This window comes from Copadichromis virginalis, linkage group LG18 (assembly GCF_057382275.1).
Source record: "Copadichromis virginalis isolate Kocher_CV1m ecotype Utaka linkage group LG18, C_Virginalis_male_GT1.1, whole genome shotgun sequence".
Classification (NCBI taxonomy): Eukaryota; Metazoa; Chordata; class Actinopteri; order Cichliformes; family Cichlidae; genus Copadichromis; species Copadichromis virginalis.
Window position 1 is genome coordinate 37,703,487 of NC_140635.1, and position 25,753 is coordinate 37,729,239.

The 25,753-nt window shown below is 43.9% G+C and overlaps 1 protein-coding gene across 1 annotated transcript in view; it reads right to left on the minus strand.

Moving 5' to 3' along the window:
- LOC146688528 (phospholipid phosphatase-related protein type 4-like) overlaps positions 1–25,053 on the minus strand; it is a 70,964-nt gene extending 45,911 nt beyond the window's left edge. Inside the window, exons 1-2 of the mRNA XM_085438741.1 lie at positions 24,530–25,053; positions 7,982–8,167 (exon numbers count right to left, since the gene is read on the minus strand). Coding sequence (XP_085294867.1) covers positions 7,982–8,167; positions 24,530–24,613 — 270 coding nt within the window. The 5' untranslated portion in view covers positions 24,614–25,053. The remainder of the gene's footprint in view (positions 1–7,981; positions 8,168–24,529) is intronic.
- Positions 25,054–25,753: the final 700 nt, after the last annotated feature.

Here is a 25,753-nt window from a genome sequence, read left to right on the forward strand (position 1 = left end):
TGGTAGACAGAACAGTCAGCCGAGACTGCAAGACCAGACTGACCAACCTGTGCACTGCCTGGATTGATTACAAGAAGGCCTATGACTCAATGCCCCACAGCTGGATACTGGAATGCCTAGAATTGTACAAGATCAATGGGACCCTAAGAGCCTTCATCAGGAACTCAATGGGGATGTGGCGTACAACACTAGAGGCCAACTCCAAGCCCATAGCACAAGTCACCATCAAGTGCGGGATCTACCAAGGAGATGCTCTGTCCCCACTGCTGTTCTGCATAGGCCTGAACCCCCTCAGTGAGATCATGAACAAGACTGGCTACGGATACCGACTACGGAACGGAGCAGTTGTCAGCCACCTCCTGTACATGGATGACATCAAGCTGTATGCCAAGAGTGAACGAGACATCGATTCACTGATCCACACTACCAGGCTATACAGCAATGACATTGGAATGTCATTCGGACTGGAGAAGTGTAGTCGGATGGTAACAAAGAGAGGGAAGGTAGTCAGAACTGAGGGGATTGAACTACCAGAAGGCAACATTGCAGACATAGAGGACAGTTACAAGTACCTGGGGATCCCGCAGGCGAATGGGAACCATGAAGAGGCCGCTAGAAAAGCTGCAACCACCAAGTACCTGCAGAGGGTCAGGCAAGTCCTGAGGAGTCAGCTGAATGGTAAGAACAAGATCCGGGCCATCAACACGTACGCCCTGCCCGTGATCAGGTACCCTGCTGGGGTAATAGGCTGGCCAAAGGAGGAGATAGAAGCCACTGACATAAAGACAAGAAAGCTCCTTACCATGCATGGAGGGTTTCACCCCAAGTCCAGCACCCTGAGGCTGTACGCTAAGCGGAAGGAAGGGGGCTGGGGACTGGTGAGTGTCAGCACCACAGTCCAGGATGAGACAACGAACATCCAAGAATACATTGGGAAGATGGCCCCAACTGACCGAGTGCTCAGTGAATACCTCAGGCAGCAGAAACCCAAGAAAGAGGAGGGAGACGAGGAACCATCATGGAAGGACAGGCCCCTGCACGGTATGTACCACCGGCAGATAGAGGAGGTGGCTGATATCCAGAAATCCTACCAGTGGCTGGACAAAGCTGGACTGAAAGACAGCACAGAGGCACTAATCATGGCAGCACAAGAACAAGCTCTGAGTACAAGATCCATAGAGGCTGGGGTCTATCACACCAGGCAAGACCCCAGGTGCAGGCTGTGTAAAGATGCCCCAGAGACAATCCAGCACATAACAGCAGGGTGCAAGATGCTAGCAGGCAAGGCATACATGGAACGCCATAACCAAGTGGCCGGCATAGTGTACAGGAACATCTGTGCCGAGTATAACCTGGAAGTCCCGAGGTCAAAATGGGAGACGCCCCCAAGGGTGGTGGAGAATGACCGAGCTAAGATCCTGTGGGACTTCCAGATACAGACGGACAAAATGGTGGTGGCTAACCAACCGGACATAGTGGTAGACAAACAGAAGAAGACGGCCGTAGTGATCGATGTAGCGGTTCCGAATGACAGCAATATCAGGAAGAAGGAACACGAGAAGCTGGAGAAATACCAAGGGCTCAGAGAAGAGCTCGAGAGGATGTGGAGGGTGAAGGTAACGGTGGTCCCCGTGGTAATCGGAGCACTAGGTGCGGTGACTCCCAAGCTAGGCGAGTGGCTCCAGCAGATCCCGGGAATAACATCGGAGATCTCTGTCCAGAAGAGCGCAGTCCTGGGAACAGCTAAGATACTGCGCAGGACCCTCAAGCTCCCAGGCCTCTGGTAGAGGACCCGAGCTTGAAGGATAAACCGCCCGCAGGGGCGTGCTGGGTGTTTTTTTTTTTTTTTAATATATAATCGCGATTTCAATATGTCACATATTGACAGTGGCTCACCGATGCCAATAACATAATTGCCCAGCTGCATTTCAGAAAGAATGCAAAAGCATTGACATATATTTTTCCTTCCTACGATAGGCTGACGGGCAGGGCAGAGATAGATTTTGGTAGCCCGACTGGAAAAATCGCTAGCCCCGGGACGTCGGGCTAGCGATTTTGCAAGCCCTGTATCTGATTGAGGAATCACTCATCTTTGGAAAAGAGAGTTTATTACAGAGAAATGTCTCTTTCCAAAATAAAAGCTATACTATACGCTTCTTCTGGGCTATATTCTCAGCAGCATATTAAACATATCAGGTCCCCATAAGGAGACTCATGTGCTAACGGCTGTCTAAATGACTCGGGTAAAGTTTGTAGCATGCTGCTTGTTGTTTTTGTCTGCTTCCACTTGTCTTTGCACTAGGATGATGTCGGAGTAAATGTGCAGTCATATTCGTTGTGTTCCCACTAGTGCTGTCAGCGTTAATTTGAAATGACGTTAACGCCACAACACAGCAAATCTCCGTTAACAAGCTACTGCGGATCGCCCCGTGCGTGGGGCTGGACGGCCAACAAGCTAACAAGCTAACTGCGCTAACACACTAGTTCCCACCCATGTAATTGAGCATTGCGTGGCACATCCAACATACTGTTTTACTTTAGTCCATGACGCGCTTACCTTCAGGGTCATACGTCACATGAAAACCAAAATAGTTCCAAAGGCCAGATCTGAATGAGGGTGGGGGAGGTTCAATTTGTCATATTGCAACGAGCTTAGCTTCTGTCTCAGTAGCTTACGCTGCGCTCAGTGGATCTGCGCTCGACAGTGCAGCCTAGGCGGAGTAGTCGAACGCAGATCCACTGAGCGCTCAACACAGACAGCATCGTCAGAAGAAAAGTTGATCAAATAAATAAAAAAATTTGTATTGTTTGATACATATGCGTACCGAACCGAAAGCACTGTATCGAACGGTTCAATATCGATACGAGTATCGTTGCACCCCTAATATATATATATATATAACTAAACACCCAGCACGCCCCTGCGGGCGGTTTATCCTTCAAGCTCGGGTCCTCTACCAGAGGCCTGGGAGCTTGAGGGTCCTGCGCAGTATCTTAGCTGTTCCCAGGACTGCGCTCTTCTGGACAGAGATCTCCGATGTTGTTCCCGGGATCTGCTGGAGCCACTCGCCTAGCTTGGGAGTCACCGCACCTAGTGCTCCGATTACCACGGGGACCACCGTTACCTTCACCCTCCACATCCTCTCGAGCTCTTCTCTGAGCCCTTGGTATTTCTCCAGCTTCTCGTGTTCCTTCTTCCTGATATTGCTGTCATTCGGAACCGCTACATCGATCACTACGGCCGTCTTCTTCTGTTTGTCTACCACCACTATGTCCGGTTGGTTAGCCACCACCATTTTGTCCGTCTGTATCTGGAAGTCCCACAGGATCTTAGCTCGGTCATTCTCCACCACCCTTGGGGGCATCTCCCATTTTGACCTCGGGACTTCCAGGTTATACTCGGCACAGATGTTCCTGTACACTATGCCGGCCACTTGGTTATGGTGTTCCATGTATGCCTTGTCTGCTAGCATCTTGCACCCTGCTGTTATGTGCTGGATTGTCTCTGGGGCATCTTTACACAGCCTGCACCTGGGGTCTTGCCTGGTGTGATAGACCCCAGCCTCTATGGATCTTGTACTCAGAGCTTGTTCTTGTGCTGCCATGATTAGTGCCTCTGTGCTGTCTTTCAGTCCAGCTTTGTCCAGCCACTGGTAGGATTTCTGGATATCAGCCACCTCCTCTATCTGCCGGTGGTACATACCGTGCAGGGCCTGTCCTTCCATGATGGTTCCTCGTCTCCCTCCTCTTTCTTGGGTTTCTGCTGCCTGAGGTATTCACTGAGCACTCGGTCAGTTGGGGCCATCTTCCCAATGTATTCTTGGATGTTCGTTGTCTCATCCTGGACTGTGGTGCTGACACTCACCAGTCCCCGGCCCCCTTCCTTCCGCTTAGCGTACAGCCTCAGGGTGCTGGACTTGGGGTGAAACCCTCCATGCATGGTAAGGAGCTTTCTTGTCTTTATGTCAGTGGCTTCTATCTCCTCCTTTGGCCAGCCTATTACCCCAGCAGGGTACCTGATCACGGGCAGGGCGTACGTGTTGATGGCCCGGATCTTGTTCTTACCATTCAGCTGACTCCTCAGGACTTGCCTGACCCTCTGCAGGTACTTGGTGGTTGCAGCTTTTCTAGCAGCCTCTTCATGGTTCCCATTCGCCTGCGGGATCCCCAAGTACTTGTAACTGTCCTCTATGTCTGCAATGTTGCCTTCTGGTAGTTCAATCCCCTCAGTTCTGACTACCTTCCCTCTTTTTGTTACCATCCGACTACACTTCTCCAGTCCGAACGACATTCCAATGTCATTGCTGTATAGCCTGGTAGTGTGGATCAGTGAATCGATGTCTCGTTCACTCTTGGCATACAGCTTGATGTCATCCATGTACAGGAGGTGGCTGACAACTGCTCCGTTCCGTAGTCGGTATCCGTAGCCAGTCTTGTTAATGATCTCACTGAGGGGGTTCAGGCCTATGCAGAACAGCAGTGGGGACAGAGCATCTCCTTGGTAGATCCCGCACTTGATGGTGACTTGTGCTATGGGCTTGGAGTTGGCCTCTAGTGTTGTATGCCACATCCCCATTGAGTTCCTGATGAAGGCTCTTAGGGTCCCATTGATCTTGTACAATTCTAGGCATTCCAGTATCCAGCTGTGGGGCATTGAGTCATAGGCCTTCTTGTAATCAATCCAGGCAGTGCACAGGTTGGTCAGTCTGGTCTTGCAGTCTCGGCTGACTTTTCTGTCTACCAGTAGCTGGTGTTTTGCGCCTCTGGTATTCTTGCCAATCCCTTTCTGTGTCCCGCTCATGTATTGACCCATGTGCCTGTTCATCTTAGCCGATATGATGCCTGACAGGAGCTTCCATGTAGTACTGAGGCAGGTTATTGGTCGGTAGTTGGAGGGGACCGGTCCCTTCTTGGGGTCCTTGGGGATCAGGACCGTCCGGCCTTCAGTTAGCCATTCCGGGTGTCTCTCGTTAACTAGCAGCTGGTTCATTTGTGCTGCCAGACGCTCGTGGAGTGCAGTCAGCTTCTTCAGCCAGTAGGTGTGAACCATGTCGGGCCCTGGTGCTGTCCAACTCTTCATACTGGAGACCCTTTCTTGGATATCTGCCACTGTGATGGTTACTGGACCCTGTTCAGGTAAGTCGCTGTGGTCTGCCCTCAGATCCTCTAGCCACTGAGCATTGCCGTTATGGGTTGCATCCTTCTCCCATATGCTCTTCCAGTATTGCTCCGTCTCCAGCCTTGGTGGTGCTGTTCTCTTATTGTTCCCTTGCCACTGAGAGTACACCTATACTGGTTCTGTGGAGAACAGCTGGTTTATTCTCCTGCCTTCTATCTCTCTGGTGTACCTCCTCAAGCGGCTGGCCAAGGCTGTGAGTCTTTGCTTGGCAGTTTCCAAGGCCTCAGGTATGGACAGCTTGCTGTATTTCTTAGGCACCTTATTTGTTGCACCTTTCTGCAACTCCGTTAGTTGGCTAACCTCCCTCCGTGCTACTTTGATCTTGCCCTCTAGCCTCCTTCTCCATGGAGGGTACTGCCCCTTGTCGCTGTTCAACTTGTAGCCAAGCACCTCACTGTACGGCTATCATTTGTTAACATGACGCTTGTTCTTATACATGTAATACATTTATTACCAACCTGAAAGCTTATCCGCTGGTCATTCGACATGACGAATGACTTCTGAAATCTTAATCTAGCTCATGATGCTGTAGATTTCCGTTTCGGTCCACTAGTAAAACCTAGTTCTATTAATCTGAACTCATTACTCTTGAACCGGAAGTAAGTCCCCAAAAACTGAATTTTGGAACCGAAACTGAATGGTGAGAAGTGAATCTGAAATTATTTGAGAGCTAAATTTTTAAAGGATAATATACAGTTTCAAAGCAAATGAATTCATTACCAAAATATAAAATTCAATTTCAATTTAGTGATGATCATTTTCAAACCAATAAACTGAACTTCAAATTAGGCTAATTCATATTCAGTTTCTAAAAGCATTTATTCAAGTTACAATTCAGATTCAATCCGAGCAATTCAAATGTAACTTATTCAAATTCAGTTTCTTTATTTTAAAGTGGATGGTAAAGCGGATGCTGCATCCAGGAGCGAAACAACCGCATTATACTGCTAACTTAACTTCTGCTCCTTGCAAGCATATGTGTGGACAGCATGCTAACACTAAGCTAGCAAGAAGTCAGTATGACTATAAAGACTGTAGCCTATAGGTTTATAATGATACCATATATAATGATAAATGGTAAGTATGAGACAATGGATTTCATGTCATTTTATGGAGAAATGTAAGAGTAATGTAATGAGTAGTATAACAAATTACTTTCTCCTGGGAGTAGTTTAGCAATGCACTGCATTGATTTTAATAAAAGTGTTCTGTGTGTGTGTAATACATTACTTTTTATGAGTGATGACCCCAACAGTGGTTACAACAAAGAGGGGAAAAACTTCCAACACGCACAAACATTTAACCACATGGCATGATATTAATTTGTACAAATGTATTAATGTTATTATGACACAAATGACATGCTGCTTAGCCTGTGAGAGCCATATAAGAACTCATAAGACATATAGATAATTTTCATGTTACCTATAAAAAAGACCAACATTAAGTTCAATGAGGAGAGATGATTAGAAAGAATGAACGTGATTTATTGATGAAAAGAATATAGATAGCGGATAGACTCTGGTGGCCCGTCTCAGCGGAGTGGGTGAAAGGGATTAGAGCAGGACGGAGATGCTGGTGGTGGAGATGAAGGTGGCTTGAATGGAGCCTGAGTGATGAGAGGTAGAGATGGGGAGGAGGTGGGTTGCACAAAGCCGTCTGCAAGGAGAATGATAGATGCCAATGAGATTTAAAGTATACAGCATGAATGCTGATTGGCCTGGAGAAGGTCAGGAGAATGTGATTGGACTAGACCAGTGATGATGAGTGATGATGGGAGTGCTTAGATTTAGCTGGCAGCACCTGGATGTGGACAGATGTGAGGCCATACATCTTCTTTATTGAACTTGTGCATAAGCTTCATTTGTATTAAAAAAGTCAGTTCAAAATAATTCATGTCAACAGAGAAATGGCTGGATTATTTCTGTTAGTACAACATAGAAACAGTGTAGAGCTTTCACTGCTCTCAGGTTGGTCAGACTCCCACAGCATTGGGAACAGATCTACAAAATGAGTAGGAGTGCAGATCTGCTGTGGGAAGATTGCTTTCCCAGTCAAACACAATTTACTACATTTGTCTCCACAAAGAAAAGAAGGAGACTTAACAGCTCTATTAGTCAGACAAGGAATACATTTACCTAGTTTAGTTATGTTTTATTTGTGGAAACTACAACCCTCTTTTCAAAGATGTGTAGACACTATATTAAACGTAAATAAAAAGACAACATAATAACCTACAATTTGCTGAAAGCGTATACTGGGGACGATCCACCCAAAGTGGCCAGGGAATGATATAGATGAAAACAAAAGAGGGAGCATAAGGAACAAAAAGAGATGAAGAGAGGGTAAACAGCAGGCCTAACGCTTGCCACTGGTACAACTGTTGATGGTGCAGAAGCAGCAGCCCCGACAGCAAACGTGGGGAAATTTGAAAAACATTTCACCCCTAAACTTTGTTCTACGAGTTGCGTGAGCCCACAGCGACGGTAGAGGAAGTGCCCGGCTTCATTAAGGGATTTGACTGGGCGGAGTCGGTAATGCAAATGAATGAACAGGCTGCGGTCAGTGCGTGAAAGTCCAGTGCACAGTGATCAGCCAAAAAGTGTGTCGGCCCACCGGGCAAATGCCTGATATGCCCATTCCAGCCCTGCAGTATTAGTGTCAAGTTTGAAAGTCTAGTATTATGACTAGTCTAATTCCCACCTACACCTGTAATCACAGTCCCTGAAAGCAAGTGGTGTTTTAGACACTATGTTACTGTGCTAGCCAATGTGAAAGCTGCACATGTGGAGATGTACTTACAGTGACAGTAGGTGCAGCGAAGGCCAGGCTGAAGAGCAAAGGCAATGGACAGACTTCCTGTCTTGGGAGGATGTATGGCAGAGATAGACTGCGATCATTACAACTGTACCCAGAATGCACCGGCTGGAAAATATCCGTCAGCTCCAGGAAGTAAAGACTGACAATAGAGGAGGCCAGAATAGGGAGCTGCAGAACAGAACACAGACCGATGCAAAACAAATGAACACAGTGTGTGGAGATGAAGTTAGGAGAAATACATCAATACAAAAAAATCACACACTTGTTTAAAAACAATAAACTGCATGGATATAAGAAATTGACCTGTCTCATTGTGTCTGTTGAAGACTTGTCCTCATTTTTATAGATTCAGGCCAGAGTAACTCAACTAACTTAAAGTACTCATTCAGGTATTTGTCACAGATAAATGGTAAATGGCCTGTATTTGTATAGCGCTTTTACTAGTCCCTAAGGACCCCAAAGCACTTCATACATCCAGTCATCCACCCATTCACACACACATTCACACACTGATACTCCATATGAAGCAATGCCCAAACATTACTCCGTTTACTGCCCTCCCCCCGGCTCAGAGATTTAGTGGGGTGTTGTATATGAGTGTGGACTTGTATACAGTTAAACATGTGTGGGTTATAAAATGGCAAATTCTGAATATTGATTTGAAAATAATGGAATTTGAACAAAGGGGGTTGAAACAGAAAACGTGTAAATGTCATGCTACTCCTTTTTGAGCATAAACACTGTGTAGATATTAGATATTCATGGAAACTTGATGTTTTTACGTTTTTCTCTTGTTATTTTAGTTATATTTACATGTTCAAAATAAACTGTTCTGCCTATCCACATTTTATATGTACATTCACAGGTTAGGTGCTCCTGTTTAAGTGCTTGTTGATGCAAATATCTAGTCAGCCAGTCACAATGTCACAACACAATGCATTAAGGCATGTAGCCATGATCAAGGCTACCTGATGAAGTCCAAACCAAGTGTCACAGTGGGGAAGAAAGGTGATTTAAATGAAGATGAAAGTAGCGTGGTCGTTGGTGCTGCTCTGAGTATTTCAGAAACTGCTGAACTACCAGGATAACACAACCTGCTTCCAGCAGGATAACACACCTTGTCACAAAGGTGAAATAATCTTAAACTGGTTTCTTTGAACACGGCAATTAGCTCACTGCACTCAAATATACTCTATAGCAGGGGTCCCCAACCCCTGGACTCCGGTCCAAATGTGGAGATCAAGGGGGTTTACTCCAGACCTAAAGCATTTTCCCATTTTCTATGTCGTTAGATATTTTATTCCTGCTGGCTGCAGTGGCTGACTTTTGAACAGGCGCGATGGGCAGCTATGTGGGTCAGCGACGTTCTAGTCCACACTCTAAGCCAGCTGGTGGCGGTATTGCACCACCAACTGCCAAAAAAACGACAAAGAAGAACAATGCAGGCCATTCAATGCGGGTTGCTAAGTGACTATCTTGGAAGCTCGCACTTGCTGACAGCACAATGACGACTTGGTGGTGCACAGAAGACTGGGTAAAAGAAGATGGCTCTGTCAAAAATATGTAAAGTGGACTATGAAAGATGAATGGCCATTCCCCATCTGTGAATGCTACTCATGACCACTGATCAGTGGTTGTTGATCAATGGTCATGACAATTTGCATATTATTGATCAAGGAGCTGATCTCACAGCCCATTGTTCCTTCAGTGGGCTGGTTTCAGTCATTGTGCAAATGTCCTGTTTATAAGACTGAAACCTGCAGTCAGCTGAGACTGAAGACGTCACCTGATGATGACGAAACGTTTCTCCCACTGAAAACATCCTGACGAACAGAATCAAACTTTTGGGATTTACTTACCTGGTTGATTGAGCATCGAGACACATTAATGTTGGTTTGTGTGCAATAGATTATTGCATAATTTCTTTGTTAAATAGTTTTAATATCAGTACTTGAACTGGATTGCACTTTTCTGTTCAGCAGATGATGTAATGAGCACATGAATAATTGATCAGTAGTTACAAGACAAAAATCTATATTGTTAATTAAATGTTTAATAAACATGAAAGAAAATATTTTTGTTGGTTCATTTAAAATGTTCTGACCCCAGATTGACTGGATGATGGAGTGGACCTCCTGCTATTGTAGCTGGATACCGCTGCTCTGTAGTCACCAGATCTCAGTCCCACAGAGCATCTTTGGGATGTGTTGGAATGACCGAACAGGAAGGTTTCTATGGAGCACGTCTGATTTTGGTTGGCACTGAATGATTTAAAGAAGCCGAAAAAGAAAATATAATTGAAAAATATTTTTGGATTTACATATAATTTGCATCCTACTTGTCTTTCTAAACCAGCCAGAACAACTGAAAGTCCATTTTAAGTTGGATTAACTCCTTCCTATGTTTGTGGTGTATTACATTCAACTGTTTCATAAAATGTAAATAGAACCTAAGTACATGTAAAATTTATTGTATTATCCTTTTCTAACACTTTTATGTTTTAACTGATTTAAAGAAGAAACACAAAAGACAAAGTGCTACATTTTAGATCTCTCTTTAACCTGTCAGTCAAATGTTCAACAGAAAGAAGCATCATATTGCATATTTTTGGCTTATTTAATGATACAATTATCTGCACTGCACATATGTGAAACCCAGGGGTTAAAGTGGGCCAGAGTGATCTGCGTAATTTCAAATGGCTGAATCAAAATCCCCAAACACACAAACTGTTCCCACGCAGTTTGTCAGAAAACATATCTGTGAGCTAAATGTGCAGAAAACATGTGCAGCACTGATAGCTGCAGGAAAATGTAAGAGGAAGAGGAGAGATTATTTTCAAAGGTGAGGACTGCTCAGCAAGCTCACATGTAACGTCCTAAATCGCTGTAGGTATTTAAAATCAGATCATTTATCAAGTTTTTGGCTTGTTTTTCTGAAACATCTTGCAAAACGAGCTGACGTATGCAAATGTTGGGTTATTCACAGGTTGCATGAAAATACCAGGCAGCTTAGCGCAGCATAAAGTGGTGTGTTAGCAGGACTGTGATAACGTTTACAGTGATGCATTATGTTGGACTGGCTAAATCTCGATTACATCAAAGGTAACAGACATTAGTTTATAACACTGGTCAGATTCACTCACTGAATTCCACCTGTTATACCAGCTATCAGCCGTAGAACTCACATAACATTTGTTTATATCTTTTTGAAATTTGGCTGGCTAAATCCACACAGAGAAGCTATTACTGAAGCAGCACAGCTGATCACAGCCTGCACACAAAGAATGTACTGCTCCTACGGGGTAAGAGCATCACAGGAGCACAAGCTAGCTAATGTGGCTTAGCTGCTCAAAAGTGTATGCAACTAAAAAGTTGTGTTGGTTCTCAGTCACCTAGGTCATGGCAGTCTAAGGAGACATTTCACCTCTCATCTGAGAAGCTTCTTCAGTTCTAAAAGCCGAAGGTGGAGAGTCCCAGGTATTTAACCTGGGTTGGAGCTGACCCACTCACCATCACATAGCAAGGTCTCACACCCATGACCTCTGCTTATCTCAGAGGCGTCCTCCTTCGTTTGTTTACTGCTGAGAAACCAAATAATGTTCATTTGTCTATTTAGGGTCCTGAGCTCCAGCATCATGACAGGTATGGCTTAACAGCTTGGACATATCAAACATATGACTCCAGCAGACAATCTATACTGCATTTAAAACATGTTTCTCTCCATGTTTGCTCTGATGACTGTCAGGCAGTATTGGGAATACATGTTGTGTTTCAGTGTCAGCAACAAACAAAGTTTCTTGTTTCTAAGCTGGCAAACCCTAATGTCTCTGCTCCTGAGCCGACTGAGCATCTGTGACTGTTTCTGTGTTCACCAGCCCAAGAAATTAGATAATGAATGTTGTTTTTCTCAGCCTGTGAAGACACAGCCTGAATTTTGTGTTGCCAAGCTGCCATGGCAGAGTCTTTCTGTGGTGCTTCACTTGAGACTATGCTAGTAGCACAGCTAAAGCCTTCAAGGACTGTCGCTCCATCTGGAGCCCAGGTAAGCACTGTTTCTGTTGTTGCTACTCCTAAAGACTGTTGTGCTCTCTTGTCTGTGCCAATAATGATTATAGCTCCACCAGTGATTCCCCCTGAGCCTTCACCTCCACCTGTGTCTGCTCCTAGGCCGGCACGGACCCAGCACTCTCCTGCACCCGTTCCAGTTCTTAGTCTGCTGATTAAATTGTGTCCACAATGAAGATTCAAATTTTAAGGATCAACTCCTGGATTTGTGAGTGAACAACCTGTGAGTAGCAAACTTATCAGGGAGGGAAAACAGACCAAACTCATGTCATACACGAACAAACAAATTAGGTTCCTTTGCTGGCTGCAGGACGTCCTGCAAACAGCAGCAGGGTTTGCTTGAGGTGTTAAGGAAGACTGTAAAAACATCTGGTAGCTCAGCAGACTAATTAAAAATTTAACAAGCAAATATACAGCTTGAACTTTCAGGTGGAACCACATAATTTCATGGAAAAGATCAAGAACGAACACGGAGACACAGAAACCCATCATGGTGTTAAACTGACACAAGCTCACAGCAGGGTTCACATAGATTGAACTAAGTGGTGATATTTTATCTATTTTAAGAAATTGTTTTAATAATGACAGCAATTATAAGAAAGAATAAAGATTTCTAAAACTGTTGTTTTTTTACTATTATTATTATTTTTCTGTATCGTTCCAATCAGCCTTTATCTGTCTGTCTTTCCACATAAACAGGTAGCGATTTTAGCATTAGCATCTTGGCTAATCCAATCAGATGGCGACAGACAACATGTCATTCCACACCTGCAGAAGAAAATACTGCTAATGATGACTTGTGACAATATGTCTCTTGTGTAAATAAACACATACATCCAAATGTATTGTTGTTTTTAATAATGGTAAATGGCCTGTATTTGTATAGCACTTTACTTAGTCCCTAAGGACCCCAAAGCGCTTTACACTACAATAATGGTAAGCAACAATGCGTGCTCCACGGCTAGTCTGCCAGAAAATATAACAAGATATCAAATTTAAAATAATCCAAAGAACATGTGTAGCTGCTACTGTACAAAGAGATGAAACATGCCAAAGATGATTGGTTCAGGTAAAACAAGCAAGTCAAAGGTCAAGCAGAACTGGGTACAAGAGGCTGATTAATAGTACTTTTGCTTGAAGAGCCCACCCCAGTTGAAAGTAGGAGTGTGCCACATATGTTATATACTGATTTCATTGCTATAGCAATGCCATTTTCTTGTTCCTTAGTGTAATGAACGAGCCCAGGCATGTCTGAGAGCAAGAGCTGCTTGATCATAAGTATCTGCGTCAGCAACCTACAAAGCACAGTACCTTGAAGATATGCAAGAAAACTGATATGCAAGAAACAAACTTGTTTCACTACTTGGGGCAAAAGCACAGCACTGAGTACAACCAGGCTACAGACGAGGGAACACCAGCAGCTGGTCATGTTTAACCCAGATGACTACACTAAACATCAATGGAGCGCTCGTAACTGTACCAGGAGCAGCAAACAATGGATGGAAATTATAAAATATTTTATTATGTCAAAATATTGTGTAGGGTTCTGATGAGTTACACGGTTACTTTAATGACTGATAAACTAAAGCGTAAAGCAGTTATTTTGCAGTTATTTACAGTAAAGACCCTACATATTAATCAGTAATTTTCATTTTATTATTTCATTGGAAAAAGTCATTGGTTACACTGGATCCAACAACTGAAAGCAGTTAAGTAGCTGACACACTGTAACAGGTAGGGCTGCCACGATTAGTGGACTAGTTACGATTACGTCGACTATCAAAATCGTCGACAACTAATTTAATAGTCGACTTGTCGTGTGAAGCTTTGTAAGATCCTGAAAGACGCCGGAATAAGTTGTAGGATTCATCCATCCAACCATTATCTTCCGCTTATCCAGGGCGGGGTCGCGGGGGCAGCAGCCCAAGCGGAGAAGCCCAGTCCTACCTCTCCTCCAGCTTATCCGGAGGAACACCAAGGCGTTCCCAGGCCAGCTGAGAGATATAATCTCTCCAGCGTGTCCTGGGTCTGCCCCGGGGCCTCCTCCTGGTGGGACATGCCCGGAAAACCTCGCCCAGGAGGCGCCCAGGGGGCATCCTTGTCAGATGCCCGAACCACCTCAGCTGGCTCCTTTCGATGTGGAGCAGCGGCTCTACTCTGAGCCCCTCCCGGATGGCCAAACTTCTCACCCCATCTCTAAGGGAGAGGCCAGCCACCCTTCGGAGGAAGCTCATTTCCGCTGCTTGTACTCGCGATCTTGTTCTTTCAGCCACTACCCACAGCTAGTGACCATAGGTGAGGGTAGGGGCGTAGATCGACCGGTAGTTGTAGGATTTAAAAGTGTAATAACGGACTGAAACAGAAGATGGCAGCACTGCATCTACAAGGATGCCAGATGCTCTTAAACGCCAAAGAAGAAGAAGCAGTCTCCGTCAGGGGCTGCATCCTCCTGAGGCCCCATTTCTAGGCCAATTACGTCACAGCGATGCGACGAAAGCTGTCTAAATTCAAAGAGTCCTCCAAATGCATCCGCCTTTTCCCCAGATTTGAAGGATGGGTCGCGTGTATCCTTTGTGGCCCAGCCTATCCCAGAATTCATAGCGCGATCCAGCTAATTCCAGTTTCCAACAATGGCGGCCGCTACTTTTTACTACTACTCTTATTACTCTTTCTGGGTCACAAAATAAACTTTTAACATTTTCAGGTGAGAATGTAGCTGTGTACACTTCATATATCTGCTCGGTTTATCAAGACCACATATTTGTAAAGTGCTCCGACGTTTTCGGAGACGTCTGCTACCCACCAGCTCGATAACTGACCGGGAGGTCACTAGAGCCGGCAATAACACCAAACTCCCGGCACATCGTTTTCAGACCCCCACGGTCTTTCGCTACTCAGGTTAAACATGATATATAAGTTGATCGTGGCTCAAGAGTTGGGAGTTCGTCTTGTAATCGGAAGGTTGCCGGTTCGAGCCCCGGCTCCGACAGTCTCGGTCGTTGTGTCCTTGGGCGAGACACTTCACCCGTTGCCTACTGGTGGTGGTCAGAGGGCCCAGTGGCGCCAGTGTTCGGCAGCCTCGCCTCTGTCAGTGCGCCCCAGGGCGGCTGTGGCTACGCTGTAGCTTGCCATCACCAGTGTGTGAATGTGTGTGTGAATGGGTGGATGATTGTGTATAGTGTAAAGTGCTTTGGGGTCCTTAGGACCAAGTAAAGCGCTATACAAATACAGACCATTTACCACTTAGATAACTTAAAAATGTGATTGTTTAGCTTTTTTCAGTGTTTTATTTGTTCCTCAGTAAATCGGTTTGGCTGAGATTAAAGTTATAGTTTTCACACAGCTGAATAAACGTCAAACAGAAAACTGGTTAAACAGAAGTGTGAGATGCTTGAAAATTTACTCCAGCGTCCTGTTATATTTGAGATATGAAGGATCAGATGGCTGAGTTTATTAAACTCCACTGAGACAATCTGCAAATCTCATTAAAAGTTTAATAAACTATCGAGGACTTTCGGTGAGGCATGTAGAGACATGGTCACGCCACATTGAGCTCCGTCTGTACTCTCCCTTTCTAGCAGCCGAAGCCAAAAGAGAAACATTGCAGAGCGTGATGAAAAACATGCGGGCAGAGGCCTTGGACCAAGCTCTATCGCCTGTCGGTGCAAGTATTTCTCAAAATGTAACCTTGCTGCGGTCGGTCCAAGACAACTTAAACATGCAGGAAGCTAAAGTGGATATGCCACTGGTCAAGGTCGATAACCTACAGGGCTCAGTCCGCCAAGTCAAAAAAGATGCTAACAACTGTATAACTGAAATGGGCAAGCTCACACTCAAGATTAATCAGTTGGAAGATCGAGAACGGAGAAACAACATCAGAATCACTAACCTACCAGTGGGAATCGAAAGGGATCCTTGCGAGATGGCATAACTCAGCTCATAACCTCAGGACGTCGGAGCAGTATGCATCACGTGATAGAGCGGCTGTGGCGTGCGAGACCTGTCGGCAGTCTGGTTGAGCATTTGGAGCCTCGCTACCAAACCAGCATTTAATCTCAGAGAAAGGTATCCCAGAGAAGTAAAGCAAGTGTGTAAGTTCATCTCTGAATGTTTGTAAAACATTCCCACATTAAGCTTAACAACTGATATAAGGAGCTACAGCCTCTTCTCTCTCCCTCCCTCTCTTGGTGCTGCTTCAATCATGAAACTGATCAATGATCAGCTGATCGGCTTTTCTCTCTTGTTTGTTTATCGCCCACTTTGCGCCAGAAAGAGGAAACCAGCGGCTGAACAACAGCAGCACGTTTAAGCTTGATAAGCTGCTGTTAGAATTTATTTAATATTACTTTCTACACCAGGATCTTTTTCTACAGCTGACGGCTGTAACTGTGCAGGGGCGGATCTAGCAAAGTTTAGCCAGGGGGGCCGATAGGGCATGAACAGGGAAAAGGGGGCACAAAGACATACTTTTCTTTCTTACTCTCATGTCGAGCTTTTAATAAATAATTATCTGAATCTTACAACCAAAGTTTTCATCTAATATAAAATGTATAGAAATCCATTATTATATATCAGAACTATTAAGTCAAATTTTTAACTTAGTAAGCTATAGTACTTTTTCCTTTGGGTACCATCTGTGCAGTCTGCAATCCTGTTGAACGAAGATATTGAATCTATTTAATTACTGTAGAAGAATAATTGATTTCTGTGCATTTTTTTTGCACATACATTAAATTAAAGTTGATTACGTCAATTAAACATCATGAGGTGGAGGGTGGGGCGTGGTTCCCTATTTTTCTTTTTGCTGGGAGTTTGCAACCCTATTAGTTAGGTTGCTTAATATTTCCTTCTTTTTTTTTGCCTGTCCCATTTGGTTCTTTAGCCATCAGAATTGTTGAAGACCAACAAGGATACCCAATGGATTTATTTTGCCAAATGGATCATCATGGCCTTGCCGTATTGGTCCATTTGATCGACCTTTGTTTTTATTATTTATTTTATTTTATTTTCAGTTGTTACAGACGGGACAGATATGAGTGAGGGACAGGAAAGGGAGAAAGAAAGAGGAAGGAAAAGAAAAACAGAAGGGGAGAGGGACAGTGAGAAAGGGAAAAAAAAATCTCCTGGATCACCTGTTGAGAGAAAAAGAATAGAAAACAAGCAAAAAAAAACCCAAAGCAACATACTAAACACAACACCATCGCATTAATCTAGCTAAGTGTAAACAGCAGTAAACACTAAATATTCAATGTTGTTGTGCAGCAAGCAGGACCAACAGCGCACAATGTGCTTTGAAGTAGCAGCCAAGAAAGGTGTAGTTTATGTCTATGGACAGTGCACACCTGTGTGGATCAGCACGCTTGTATTCAAATGGTTTCCACATGTAACGGTCTGCAAGAGGATGGAGAGAGCCATAGCCCCGCCCCCCAGGGCATGAAGCAGGCATGGAGGAGATCCAGGCCCCAGACATCCAGAGGCCCCAGAGTGCGAGAGCCCAAGGAGGACCACCGGCGGGGCATCCGTGCCACCCTCATGGGAAGGGCTGAGGATCCCCAGACGAGGCGTCACCCAGTAGCCACCGAGCAGAAGCTAGAGGGGGCTGCACCGGCGTGCCCGCCGGCTCTGCCGGCAGCCAGCTGTGCCAGAGTGAACCAAGCCGCAGGCCCGAAGGCTGGAGGCCCGAGGGCCCCCCGCACCCCGGAGGAGGCCTGACCGAGCAACAGGCACCAGGCCCCACTTAGGTTGCTTAATATTTCCACTAAGTACTCTTTAAAATGCCAGAATATGAAGGATGGAGCAGGTTTAAATTTATTAGATTGATCAGTTTTGTTGAACTATGAAATATTTTGGGTGCAGTGTATTTTTTGCATACAGGTCTAACAGAATAGCTTTTGTGTTGTTGTTTATTTAAACTTGAGTATGAACTTATACAAAATGCAGCAAGATATTTAAAAAACTATTTTATTGATCAAAAAATACACTATATCGGATTTATATCGGTATCGGACATAAAAAAGTGGTATCGTGCCATCTGTAGTATAAAGTGGGATATATTACAAAAATCTAGACCAGAAGGAGGATGGGCAGTCCCAAATTTCAAACTATACCATTTGGCATTCACATTGAAATATATCAGGCAATGGTTGGATCCAGATGCAATGGCCCCATGGTTGGACATTGGAAAACACCTTGTAACCTCGATTACACTACAAGACTTTCTTTTCTCTGGGATTTCACTTAAACAGTGCTCATTGCGACAGGGGCCTATAATTTCGTATTTATTGAAATCATTTAGACTTTCAGAAAAAGGTCTTAGGTGGACTAACAAAGTGGCACAAGCACACCCCTGTATGGCAAAATATCACTTGCTAACTGGGTCCAAAACCTTCACTAAAAGCCCATGGGCTCAAAGCCCTATCCAGGTGTTAGAGGAGTTACAGTAAATGGTACAAATTCAAATGCTTAGTTTCCAGGAGCTGGTTACTCGCTATACAGTCCCAGAGCAGTCATTATTTCACTATTTTAGATTACGCTCAGCCCTCAAATCGCATAATATCCAGTGGGGAGACAATTTAAAGTTACACTTAATTGTAGAGGTGGTGCAAAACTCACCTAAAAGAATAGCTTCATCTATCTATTTGAATCAATTAAAGTGGTTAAAATCCCAAGATTTTCTATTAAAGAATGGCAAAAAGACCTGGCAGGCCAACAGGAGAAGATGGCCTGGACCACAACCTGGGCCAATGTTGCCAGTTGATCAAAGAATCCCAGCCACCAATTTATCCATTATAAGATTAACCCTTGAGCCCACTGGTGCCATATAAATACAACTGAATTGAATGCAGCATTCTCAGGACTAGTGTAATATTTAGTAATAATATTAACTTACTGTGTTTCATAGTTATTAGCTTATTGAGTTGATTTACTGGCCTACAGACACCTGCTTCAGTGACAGAAAAGGATATTTTACACAGAGACAACGATCTATCATTTACTCAGCTGTCGTCAATGACTTCCCTTTAATCCTCATGGATGTTTTATTAAGTACATACAGGAAGAGAAATTTGAAGATGTGCCAAACAAAGCAAAGCCTTTGTGGATACTGTGCACAGAGGGAAGCAGGCTACAGTAAGGATGTTTTCCTCCTCTTAATGTCTGTAGCTCTGAATGCAGAGATATAAAAATACACCCCATTCAGTGGGCCATGTTGCCTAGCAGCCAGTTAGTGGGTAGGATGGTGTGACAGTGTGTGAGATAGGCAATGTACCAGACACAGAGCAACTCTGTCACGGAAAGAAAGAGAAACTGTGATTGACAGAGAATGTTTTCCACCTAAACTCTGTGCCAGGGGCAAACAATGAGCTGAAACGTAATCGTGCACGCTCCTCACAGTTAGCATCGCACGGCAATATTTTATGTATAGCACAGAATCAGCAAACCCTACATGCAAGCAGGCTTCCTCTTCATTACACATTCATATGAAATTCACACATTTTAGCTGAAAATACAACATTTTGGAAAGACTGGCTCGGGAATCTGCCGCGGGTCGGTAGATGGCATGGATCACCTGTGTTACTGTGCACCATAGAGCAGAAAAATATCAACAGGCCTAAAAGCTGGGTGTGTGAGTGAATATAGAGAATTGTGTAGAGGTTGTTTTGTGCGATGCACTGTCAGAATTGTCCTGGCATGCCTTCTCACTAATGCCTTTAGATTAGAGCTGGGCGATATGAGATTTTTTCATATCACGATATGTTTTTTTCATTTCAGGCGATAACGATATCTATCACGATATCAGCCAAATAACTATGTTTGTAAGATTTAAATGTGCCGTTGCTCACAAGTAAAATGTGAAATAATCAGCAGCTTGTTTTTATTTAAATATTTATTTCCCATAATAAGTTCAACAGGGTAGATGTACTTAAGGAACATGAGACTTTTTCAGATAGATAAAGGCAAATATTGCAAACTACACAAAAGGCAGCCGCTAAAGCGTTTAAGTTTCAAAACAGAACAAACGAAACAGACTAAATTGTCAATTCCACTTAGAAACAAAATATTAATTCTAAAAATAAATCTTAGTTTGTTTTACAGAAGAACAGACAAAACTGACTAACTTTTGTCAATATCAAATAAACTGAGAACTAAAAGGAAATTCTCAATCTCTCCTTGTTGTATAGCTGAGCTTTTCAAACAGTTTTAACAGTTACTTTAGTCTGACAAAAGCCGAATGACGAATCAGCGCTTCCAGTCAGAGACTGAGGCTACGTCCACACGTACACGGGTATTTTTGAAAACGGAGATTTTCCGTTTTCGTTTTAAAAAATAATCCCGTCCACACATAAAGGCAGAAATGAAGGAAAACGCTGCTATGAACATGCCAAAGCAGCAGGTGGCGCTAGATTCCTAACCGTGCAGAAATGTTGGCCAATCAGAAGTCTAGAAGCCTCGGTGGGAAAAAGTAAACAAAGCTGGGGCATAGAAGCAGAACCGAGTCGTATGTGTGGAGGGACAGTAACTGTGTGTATATGTAAGCATTTAAACACTGCAGAGAGTAGAATTAACAGTAACAGTATTGTAGAAATTCATTTCACCGAAACAATAACGTGGCGCACAGTGTGACGTCAAAAAATGCGCACACCTTTGACGCTGCGTTTTCTCCGTTTTTCTAGTCCACACGTAAATGCAAAAACGGAGTTTTCAAAAATATCCACCCTGGCCGGAGTTTTTAAAAATCTTCGTTTTCAGTGACCAAAAACACCGTTTATGTATGGACGAAAGGTGCAAACGCATAGAAAAATCTGTGTTTTCAAAAATACCCAGGTACGTGTGGACGTAGCCTGAGCATGCACCGCTTTATTATATTTCCAGACTTGCTTTCGGCACAATTTACAGTGCACGCTACTCTGTTTTTTGTCAGACTTGAAATAGCCGAAATACCTTCACACTACGGGACTTCTGTGGCTCTTCCGTTCGACAATCTCTCCGGCGTTGGAACCATCATCTGTTTTCTCTTCGGTCACGCTCGGTTGATTTTTCTAGTCGGCACACTCATTTCCTCCATTACCCGGGCGGTACGGTGGCTGGCTGCTTCCCAAACATGTACGGCTTGGCACTTGTGCTGTACGTAACAAGTCACGTGACGTGACGCTGCAGCTGTGATTGGTTCGGCTCTGCGCTACTTAATTTGGATTGGCTGTTCTTTTTTTTTTTTTTTTTTTTAAAGAGGACAAGAGCGGCAAGGTCTATCGCGATAGCTTAATTTTTCTATCGAGAAAAAGTTACATACATATCGTTATCGTTCTCGTTCTATCGCCCAGCTCTACTTTAGATTTAGCTGGGCCTGACCACTGGAACGATTATGTCTCAGGGCCAGAAATATCCACGTATCCAACGTCCAACTTCAAACATGACAGTAAGTGAAGGGACCATGAAGAGAAAATTAGAGCGTTCAAAGACTCGCTGTGCTGTCAGACACTTGACCAAGCAGCCAGGCGTGGTTTTACCTCCCATCCTTTCTCTGGACTCCTGTTTCTGCCACACACTCTAAGGAACATGCCCCACTGGTTTGGACGACACATTGGTGCCTGCCATGTGGTTGTTTTGGTGTGTTCGGAGCCAGACGTTAACATTTAAGGAGGAAATAGGGTTGTCTGCTAATGCTTGCACACATACGTGCACATGCATATACTCCACATGCCGCTGGTACTGCCAAAAGGTCTTACTCTGTGCCACGTCATGTTACAACCTGTGGTACAAGAACAAGTGGCCTACAGGAGGTGATGGCAGAGTCAGAGGTTTTCTGAACAGCATCATTAATCAAACTCACAGAAATGCTTTTACAGACTCACACATGTTCTTTTCTTGGCTCTTTGTCTACTTGTCATTAATTAATCAGTCAGTAATTAGAAAAAACAAACTGAGATTTTACTTCCAGTGGCAAACGCCTGTGCACAGTACACAACAGGACAGCGTGTACACTCCTGGGTTGTCCTGAAGACTGATTTTTTGACCTTTGGGGGTTTCGGAGTAATCAGCAACAAATAATCAAAGCTTCCCCCAGCAAGTGGAGGGTTGGGGTGGCGAACAATGACACGTCTAATTTGATAAACACAGCAAAATCACCATTAACGTGAGTTCAAGACAACGTTGACATTTCAGCTAGTTAAAAGTAGATCACTCAGATAGAAATTCACAAGCAGCAGAAAAGCTCTTACTGTCTCCTTTCACACTGCTGCTCTCTGTCACTGTCTGACCTTGTTTTTCACATTCATCATCGTTGTGAAGCAGTAGGATCCTGTCACCAGATTTCTGCTAAAGGGAACTTGAAAAATGTCTAAATCTAGCAACAATTTGGCGAAATTAGCAGCAGTGAGAAGAAATGTGAAAACAGGAAATCAGCTGACACGATGAAGTATGTTTGGCCTTTTCTGTGCTTTTATTTATTTCAGGTTCTTTATGTTTGGCTACTGCAGATTTTAAGAAATAATTCTACTCATATATGACGCTGTGTGGTCAAATACATCAGCGATCTTCAGCAGCAGTTTGCAGAAGGTTTGTCAAAAATTCTCTTGGGACATTTGTCACTTTGTCGTTCATTTTCAGTCCAGTCCTTGTACCTGAACATTTTCAGAGCAATGATTTTTGTTTGTTAAGTCATGTAACTGACATAACTATTATTCATGCATAAACACCATGCACCAAATTCACAGGATGAACCAGTGTTGTGCCTGCAAATAACAAAGATCATTTATATTTGGTTGTCCGTTATTTGCAGGCATGTCTCAAAAACACACGAGAAAACACAATTTGACCGACATTGCTGGTGGAATATTTCTGCACCAACAGCATGCTGGTTCTGCTCGGTGTTTAACCTTCCCTGATGTCTGAAAACTTGACATATGGTGTGCACAGTGTCCTTAAAAAGGTGAAGGAAAAAAGCACAAGTGGCAATCTGTCGACAGGAGATGAACGGTATCCAAAATTCACAACATTAAGAAATGAGGGAAAAATCCAGCAAAGACCTACATCTTGACCTGAGAGATGCACCTGGAACAAGCCAGCCTTTACAAAGAGAAACGGAGAGAAAAGACACGAGAACTGGCCTGACAATCAGCAGGGAGGGATCTTACAGAGAGAGGAATGCTAAACGTTGGGTCAAACCATCAGTATGTGCAGAGGACGTCAGGAGCAAGGCACAACAGTCAGTGTCAACAGCATCCTTAGAACACAGTACAGGCTCTGTCAGGGTTTGGACTGCACCTCAGCCCATCAGATGCTGATTCATCATGGAAAGCATCTTATTGTGTACAGTCAGATGGTTTCTTAGGTGTTTACAGTCTCAGTAGGTTGCATGTCTAAGTAAAGTAAAATCTTTACTTCCTACTAAACTCCATTGCTGGTGTGTACGTAGAGTCTGAGCAGCAACACAGCCCAGTCTACGCCCAACATGTTCACATTGTCATCCAAATCTTGAGGAAAATGTCATTTTCCTGGTGCAGCACAATTGTGACTGGGGAACAAAAGCACTGCTGGCGCAGATTTAAGACGTAAACACCTTAGATATGGTGACAAGCAGGCAGAAGTTAGGCTGATGTTTAATTCAGTGTAAAGTTAGACTAACAAATCATCTTTGCACGCACTAACCTGACAGTATAAAGCAACAGATGAAATATTATTATCATGTTCTGCAGTCAGTACTAGAAATACAGATCAAAACAAAGGCAGCCTTAATGGGCCAAAACCAATATTACTGCTATTATTATTAAAAACAGAGATGTCTTCTTTTTAATGCTGCTAGAAGAACGCTGCAGATTGTGGAGCCTACGGGAAGAAGGCTGCTTCACAGTCTGTGGGCGTATAAACGAAATGCAGCATGATGGCAGTAGGATTTAGCCCAGAAGAGGAGAGAAATGACTGTGCAAGTCCAAGCCTCGCACTGATCTGTCGGGAACAGACTAAAGCCCGAACCTGTGGCTGCTAATGTGCTAATCCTGATTATTCAAAACACAATGAAAGTAAGCTGCAGTAGTGCAGCGTTAAATCTGGACTCTCCTCACTCCTTTCTGTCTGCTGGCTCTGATCGACTGTGAGCCATGAACGATATCTGCACACTGACGATGTTTGATCTCAAATCTTTGTCCCCAACAAATCTGCTGTATGCAAAAGGAATCGTAACAGGATGCAGAGTCACTGGCCTCTGAAACATCAGGTAAACATCACTGCTATACCATTACAGCCTGCCTGGCCAACCTAGAGCAAAAAGCATCCTCAGTGTGTATCCACAACAATTTAACAGGTGATTTCTCTGTGAGTGTGTTTGGCTCCCAGGACAGTGACGAGCATCGGCGAGGAGCACCTGCACCAGCTGCCCCCTCCCTTCCTCCCTCCCTCCACCGTCCCCACCAGAGCAGCACAGACCCATCGCTGAGAGCGTTTACATCGTAATAGACGGACAGATGTTCACCTCTACGAAATAGAAGCAGGGCAGCAGGGTGACGCTGTCCTTGGTCTCCTTCCCGCCTTTCAGTCGCTCCTTGGCACGAGACATCACGAGCGCCCGCTGGTCTCTCCCGTTGCCGGGAGACAGGGAGCTGTACCTGATTCCCGTCGTAATTTTGCCGAAACTGCGGCCGACCCCCCCCTCCCCCTCGACCCTCCCTAGCTCCCAAGCCTCTAACGGCGGACCTCCATCGCCGGGCAAGGTGAGCTGGAAGTGTCGGTGCTTCCTGATGGGGTCCGTCGCCCCTGAAAATATGGTGGCTGGTAGGCTTTAAAAAGCCGTGCTAGCGCACGACTCCAGACACCGTCTCCTCCAGAAGTGTTGGACCGCTGTGGCGACACTCAGACCATTCATCGTGGAAACGTGTGTGATACTGAGAGATGAGCCCTTCGGTCACGCTGGTCCTCCGCAGGTACCTCAGAGACGCTCACCCACTCGCTGTCCTCCAGCTCTGCTGCAGCAGGTGAGCCTGGTTGTGTTCGCCGGAATAAGCGTCGATGGTTCCTGTCGGGCTTTTCAAAATAATCTCAAAGTACTGCTTTTTGTTTGTTTCGGCTTTTTTTTATTCAGTAAATGCAGCACAGTTGCTATATATATATATATATATATATATATATATATACACATATATATATATATATATATATATATATATATATATATATACATATATATATATATATATATATATATATATATATATATATATATATATATATATATATATATATATATATACATATATATATATGTGTATATATATATATATATATATATATATATATATATATATATATATATATATATGTATATATATATATATATATATATATAGAGCACAGGAAAATGAAGAAGAAAAAGATGTCCCACTATGCACCCATTTAGCCAGGAAAATGTACTGTACTTTCCATGTTATGTGACTGTTTTAGAGTCACAGACCCACTTGTGAATAGTTTTTCGTGGAGTACATGTCAATTATTGACCTATGAAACATAACAGCAAACTTGAGCTGCCACTTTGTTTCTGTTTTTGCCTGACAGAACTGACGACATTCCATAAATTTCTAAGTTATCAGCTAAACAGCAAAAATGTTTCCAAAGACTATGTATGTATCACAAATACACACTTATCTTCTAATTACTATACTTTCACTCACCAACACTGAAGCACAAACATCTTGCAGTTAAA